This window comes from Salmo salar, chromosome ssa21 (assembly GCF_905237065.1).
Source record: "Salmo salar chromosome ssa21, Ssal_v3.1, whole genome shotgun sequence".
Taxonomy (NCBI): domain Eukaryota; kingdom Metazoa; phylum Chordata; class Actinopteri; order Salmoniformes; family Salmonidae; genus Salmo; species Salmo salar.
This window is the reverse complement of record NC_059462.1, coordinates 19,124,159-19,130,818: the sequence shown is the minus strand read 5'-3', so window position 1 is coordinate 19,130,818 and position 6,660 is coordinate 19,124,159. Positions and strand designations below refer to the sequence as shown.

Below are 6,660 nucleotides of genomic sequence, written 5' to 3'. Positions count from 1 at the left end.
ACGTGGCACGCAACCATTGGTTGATGAATGCAACGTCTAAGCAGGGGAACAGGATTCTGATCATGCTGCAGTGGCAGTGCATATCTGTCATTCATTGTCTACCCTCCCTAATACTCTTTCCATGCCTTTTCTTCTTAAAACCAACCCTTGTATGTTTGGCATGTATGTTCTGCATTGAAAGGCTTTAGGTGTTTCAACATCCTCTTTGACTAAGTCACGTTTTGTATGGGTCACCCCCACACTGACAGCTCCTTAAACCTTCAATAGTTGCTATGTTCGCTAGGAATGTGTAGAAAGTAAACAGGGAGTGGAGGCATATGGAAGGAAGGCACGTTTCTGATCTACAGCAACAAGGCTACATGTGTATGTTTGGAATGTTCAGAATGCTGAGTGCACAGGCTGACACGCTACATGGCAAAGAATAGAACAGAGAGTGTAACAAGTGCTCCTCATCCATTCTGTCTATCTTAATCATATGAAACTTATCCACAGCTAAAATGAACATTAATACATCTAGAAACAAGACTAATAAGTCTAATAAGCTTTAATAATGGTAATATATGTTTTAAAACAAAATAAAAAAACATTATGTGAAAGGTTATAATTAAAGTAAACCTTTTATTTTGTAGGAAACAACAAAGGCGACTAAAAATCTGTACATTCTGTATAAAACAACATAAAAAAAACAACGCAAGAGAAAATCTAAATATTGTTCACTGAAGTAGTCTGCTGTACAAGTCGACATTCCCTGATAAAAGCTTTTGGATTGTCCATCCGGCCAGTCAGTCAGTAGCTTGGTCTGTTTCCATCTTCCTCTGGTCCCATTCCTCAGACTGCCATGCTGGCTCAACCTTTACCACCGTAGGAAGTTTGAGCTAAAACAGAGGAACACACATTCATTTCATCTACACCGCACCAGAGCCATATAGTATATAGAAAGACTTTGCTCAATGCAGCCAGTTTAAAAACACCTACCTTTGTGCTTTCATTTCTTCTTCCCCATAGTCAAGTTCTCACTTTTCTTTTTCTGCACCTAAAGTAGAAACATTCACAGGACTGTTCGTCACTGCCGCTACACATAAGAACATGCAAACATGTGCTTCTTAAATAAAAATAATAAAAAACACAAACACACGTACACACACAAATACCTCTGACCTCATTCATGGCATCGTCAATCTGCTTGAGCTCTTCGTATCTGTCTCGCGACTCTCTCAGAGGCTGGACCATCACATCCTCAATCTGAGGGAACAGCTGAGACACACAGAGAGATAAAGGAGGCAGGCTTTACCATCATCATCATCATCATCATCATCACAGTCCTATCACTCCAACATTCTCTTTTTATAGTCCCATCCATCCATGGCTCACCTTCATGACGGTCTCAAACATTGGGATGAGGACAAACTTGATGAAGCCGATCTGAGCGGTGGGTTTGGTGACCTTCTCTCTGTCCATGAAGGGGGCCACAGGCAGACCCTCCGCCTTCTCCCTGTCACTCTGTGGAAAGGATGGAGAAGAGAGAGAAAGATGTCAGTGCAATCCATCATTCTTCATACAAATGGTAAATACTGTATTTAAGTACTTTCAAAGTATTCACAGCCCTTTACTTTTCACATATTTTGTTGTGTTACAGCAGGAATTTAAAAATGGATGAAATCAAGATTGTGTGTCACTGGCATATCAACAATATCCGATAAATTCACATTTTTACAAATTCATTAAAAATGAAAAGCTGAAATGTCTTGAGTAAATAAGTATTCATCCCCTTTGTTATGGCAAGCCTAAATAAGTTCAGGAGTAAAAATGTGCTTACAAGTCATATAATAAGTTGCATGGACTCACTCTGTGTACAATATATTTATATATTTTTTAATGACTACCTCTAGGAATGTTTGAAAAACAGGTGGTGCTGAATCCAGACCTTAACCCCTTTCTCTCCAATATTCTCCTAATTCTGAGATATTTGGATGACATTTTCGTGTTCTATACAGGCACCCAGGACAAACTTTTGGAATTCCATGCTCATCTAAACTCTATGAATGAAATCCTTCATTTCACCATTACCTATGACCTATCACAAATCAGTTTTCTTGATGTGATGGTTATTAAGGACAAAACCTCCCTCTCTACAGAAAACCTACAGACAGGAACACCCTGAGAGGTGACAGCTTTCATCCACGTCCACTTATTAAAAGTCTCTCTATATGTCAATCCAGTCGCATCAGAAGAAAATGCAGCTCTGATGCCTCTTCTCAGAACCAGACCGCAGACCTCACGCGAAGGTTTAAGGAAATTCGGTACAAGACAATTGGGTAAAACATGCCAATGATCGTTTTGAAGGACTAACACAGTTGGAAAGCCTTCAAACAAAAGTTAAAGAAAAAGCAGAACATGTCCCATCATGCTTCACCCAATACTCACCAATACTGAAACATTGGGGAAGGCATTTAAGGACATTATCAGGAAGCACTGGTACATTATCGATACTGACCCACAATTGAAACCCATTTTTAAATATCCCCACACACCGTCTTTAAAAGACGCACACACGTGAGAGACATTGTGGTTAAATCTGATTACCCACCAGAGAAAACTGAACATTTCCGGATGGTAATTACAAATGTGGCCAATGTGCTCAATGCAGCTTCACGTACAAATGCAACTAATTTACCCACCCCCGCACGGGACAAAGATTTAAGTTAAAAGGGCCTGATTACCTGCATATCCACCAATGTTATTTACATGTTGAAATGTCCTTGTGGTCTGTCTTACATAGGGAAAACCTGTAGAAGCCTTAAGACACGGATCAGTGAGCACCATACGGACAGGTGAGACAAAAAAATATGGTTTCTGTTCATTTTGTACAAGCTGGACGTCCTATTAGTTCTCTGAGATACATTGGAATATAAATGGTCAAGATGTCACACAGGGGAGGGGACATTGAGAGGAAACTTCTTCAAAGGGAATCTTTCTGGATTCACAGGCTCAACAAACTGTCTCCTCTTGGCCTTAACAAGGAGTTTTACTTGAAACCGTTTTTATAGTTTCAATATGTCCAAATTGTTTTTATTTTTTTTATCTTAATTGAATATTGTATGTGTATGTATATTACTGTAAATATTGATGACATTCCTTGTGTGTGTGTCACGCCCTGATCTGTTTCACCTGTCTTGTGCTTGTCTCCACCCCCCACCAGGTGTCTCCCATTTGTCCCCATTATCCCCTGTGTATTTATACCAGTGTTTTCTGTTTGTCTGTTGCCAGTTCGTCTTGTCCCGTCAAGTATTACCAGCGTGTTTTCCCGGTTTCGAGTCTTTCTAGTTATTGTTTTCTAGTCTTCCCGGTTCTGACCATTCTGCCTGCCCTGACCATGAGCCTGCCTGCCGTTCTGTACCTCATTGACTCTGCCCTGGACTACTGACCAGTCTGCCTGCCCTGACCCTGAGCCTGCCTACCATTCTGTACCTCTTTGACTCTGCCCTGGATTTACTGACCTCTGCCTGCCCTCGACCTGCCCTGTCCCCTTGTATAATAAATATTATGAGAACTGTACTATCCGCCTCCTCCACTGCATCTGGGTCATATCCTGAGTCGTGATAGTATGATCATATATTTTGATACATTGAATGTGTTATACATTTTTTTTTGTACCGCCTGTTTCAGGAAGTGATGCCACTGAGTACTGCCCCTATATATAGGACCTTCTACACCCACCTGGGATATTGATGCCTGATGAAGACCTAAGGGTCGAAACGTTGTTATAAATCAATATCACCTGGGAGCATGAGCAGCAGTGAGCTGCATTTTCCTTTCTGTTTTCCACGAGTTTGTCTACAACTCCAGCACCTGTGGAAAGTACCTGGATGTGCGCATGTTCTTCAGCTTTTGGACTTTAAAACAGTGAAAGAGTTTAATGGCTGTGATAGGAGAAAACAGAGGATGGATCAACAATATTGTAGTTACTAAACAAAACTAACCTATATGACAGAGTGAAAAGAAGGAAGCCTGTACAGAATACACATATTCGAAAATATTATTTCCTGAATATAAAGTGTTGTTGTTTCGGGCAAATCCAATAAAACACATTACTGAGTACCACTCTTCATAGCATGGTGGTGGCTGCATCATGTTATTGGTATGCTTGTCATCGGCAAGGACTAGGGAGTTTTTTAGGATCAAAATACATGGAAAAAGAGCTAAGCACTGGCAAAACCCTAGAGGAAAACCTGGTTCAGCCTGCTATCCAACAGACACTGGGAGATGAATTCACCTTTCAGCAGGACAATAACCTAAAACACAAGGCAAAATATACACTGGAGTTGCTTACCAAGACGAAATTGGATGTTCTTGAGTGGCCTAGTTACAGTTTAGACTTAAATCAGCTGGAAAATCTATGGCAAGACCTGAAAATGGTTGTCTAGCAATGATCAACAACCAACTTGACAGAGCTTAAAGAATAAAACAAATAATAAATGTTGTACAATCCAGGTGTGCAAAGCTCAGAAAGACTCATAGCTGTAATCACTGCCAAAGGTGATTCTAACATGTATTGACTCAGGGGGTTGAATACTATATTAGTGTTTTACTTTTCATATGTATTTTACAAATGTTAGACACATGAAAATTCAATCAATTGTAATCCCACTTTGTAACACAACAAAATGTGGAAAAAGTCAAGAGATATATCTGAAGGCACTGTATGTCAAAATACAATGTTTCATGACATTTGTTGTTCCATTTTCACACAGACTAATGTATCAATATTGAGATATGAGGCAGGTATGACACATACCTTGAATTACACAGTAGGCTATGCACTATATAAAAACACAAACACTCCCCTTTGTATGTATTTGGACAGTTCTATTTGGCTCTATACTCCAGTATTTTGGATTTGAGATTAAATGTTTCATATTCAGTGACAGTACAGAATGTCACCTTTTATTTGAGGGTATTTTCATACATCTAGTCCCCCCATTTGAAGATGTCATAAGTATTTGGACAAATTTCACCTCAACTGAAACATTTCATCTCAAATCCAAAATGCTGGAGTATAGAGCCAAATGAAAAATGTTAGAATTACTGTTTAAATACATACATAGGTAGGTAAGTGTACAGTATAGATAGGGATTCACATACCTGCATGAAGTACTCCTCCAGCAGACAGTCCGCCCAGGGCTCAGCCACCTCCATGGGTCGCACCTCATTAGAAATGTCACAGCACTTAATGAGCACCATCTTCAGCTGGGCGGGTCAAAGGTCACACAGTGCAGAGTTCAGTATAGGGAAGAGGTCTACTAGATTTTTCACATAGATAGCAGCACAAAGGACTAACAAACATACATAGTGAAGTTGTAATTAGAGCATTACTGCATAGGGCAGTAGGACAAATACACTGCACAAACTGTAAGGGAGTGGAAAATAGGCATTCTATGCTAGGGACAAATACATTGTAATGTGTATCCTTACACAAGTGACATGCTCTTCATCAGTGAAGTCAAAGCTGTCCACTTTATGCTTGAAGGAGTCCAGTATCTCGCCATGTCGTGCCATGTCTGTGGCCAGTATCAGTGTGATGATTCCCTAAGACAGAAATAGGCAGTTAGATCAGACTATAGATTAGACTACTGCTATAGTAACACACACACACACACACACACACACACACACACACACACACACACACACACACACACACACACACAAACCCCCTACCTGGCGTATCTGTTTGAAGGCCTCGGGGTCGAAGGTGGAGAAGATGTTGCAGTCGGGCTGGGAGAAGATCTGGAAGGCTATGGCACAGTGGTGATTCTCCAGAGGGGAGATGTCATTGTAGCGTACTGCCAGCTCCGTCCGTGCATTTATCTGGTACCTGAGAGACAGAGAGGGAGAATTAGTCTCACAGGGGCTTACTTTCAAATGGCTTCTTGTTGAATGGAACCTGGACTATATCGAACTAGGATAGACAGATTGTATCTAATTTCCTTGAATCAAGATAGACAGATGGCAGTGGTAGAGTAAGAGAGGGAAAGAGAGAGAGAGAGAATAAAAGCACGGATTACATGTTGTTGTATCCGGGGTGATCCAGATCGTGGCACACTGCAGCTGTCATCAGAATCAGAATGTCCACCTGGGTGAACGTCTCCTGGAAAACACACAATTCACAACTTTTATTAGAAGTCTCACAATTAATGGGCCATCTGTGTGAGCATGTGTGTCTGTGTGTGTGCATGTGTGTGTGTACGCATCATGCGACTGTGCACACATAGGTACATGCATGTTTGTGTAAGTGAGTGTGTGGTGTTTGCAAGAGTGTGTGTTTGTGAGATCTCATTAGCACATCATTAATATGGGCGTCTTGTAATCGCCCATTATAGGCTTTGATTAATACACCTCTCATGAATGGTTGTCCATGACAACAGGGTTCGAGATGATGTCTAAGGGAGCGTCTCCAAGGGAGTAGAATTTATCTTTCAGACACCGCTCAGCTTTTCTTTCCCTCCCCTTCGTCCCTCCTCTTCAAGTACAAACATCATTCTTCCTCACCAACCCCTCATTCTCATCCCTCCAGTATTAGTGCTGCCCTTTTATAGAGCTGAGGTATTACTGTAGTATTACTATGGTATTATCTTTGGTATTACTGTAGTATTACTGTTG

At 40.9% G+C, this 6,660-nt stretch overlaps 1 protein-coding gene across 10 annotated transcripts in view; it reads right to left on the bottom strand.

The window, feature by feature from the left end:
• Positions 1-526: 526 nt before the first annotated feature.
• LOC106581900 (high affinity cGMP-specific 3',5'-cyclic phosphodiesterase 9A) overlaps positions 527-6,660 on the bottom strand; it is a 35,979-nt gene continuing 29,845 nt past the window's right edge. For 7 of the 10 annotated variants that reach the window (XM_045704508.1, XM_045704507.1, XM_045704509.1 and 4 more), the window contains 7 exons: positions 6,066-6,148; positions 5,719-5,875; positions 5,473-5,586; positions 5,143-5,247; positions 1,372-1,500; positions 976-1,254; positions 527-875 (listed from right to left, as the gene is read on the bottom strand). In XM_045704508.1, coding sequence (XP_045560464.1) covers positions 1,006-1,254; positions 1,372-1,500; positions 5,143-5,247; positions 5,473-5,586; positions 5,719-5,875; positions 6,066-6,148 — 837 coding nt within the window. In that variant the 3' untranslated portion in view covers positions 527-875; positions 976-1,005. The remainder of the gene's footprint in view (positions 876-975; positions 1,255-1,371; positions 1,501-5,142; positions 5,248-5,472; positions 5,587-5,718; positions 5,876-6,065; positions 6,149-6,660) is intronic. The other 3 variants (XM_014164340.2, XM_014164342.2, XM_045704510.1) reach the window with 2 other exon arrangements.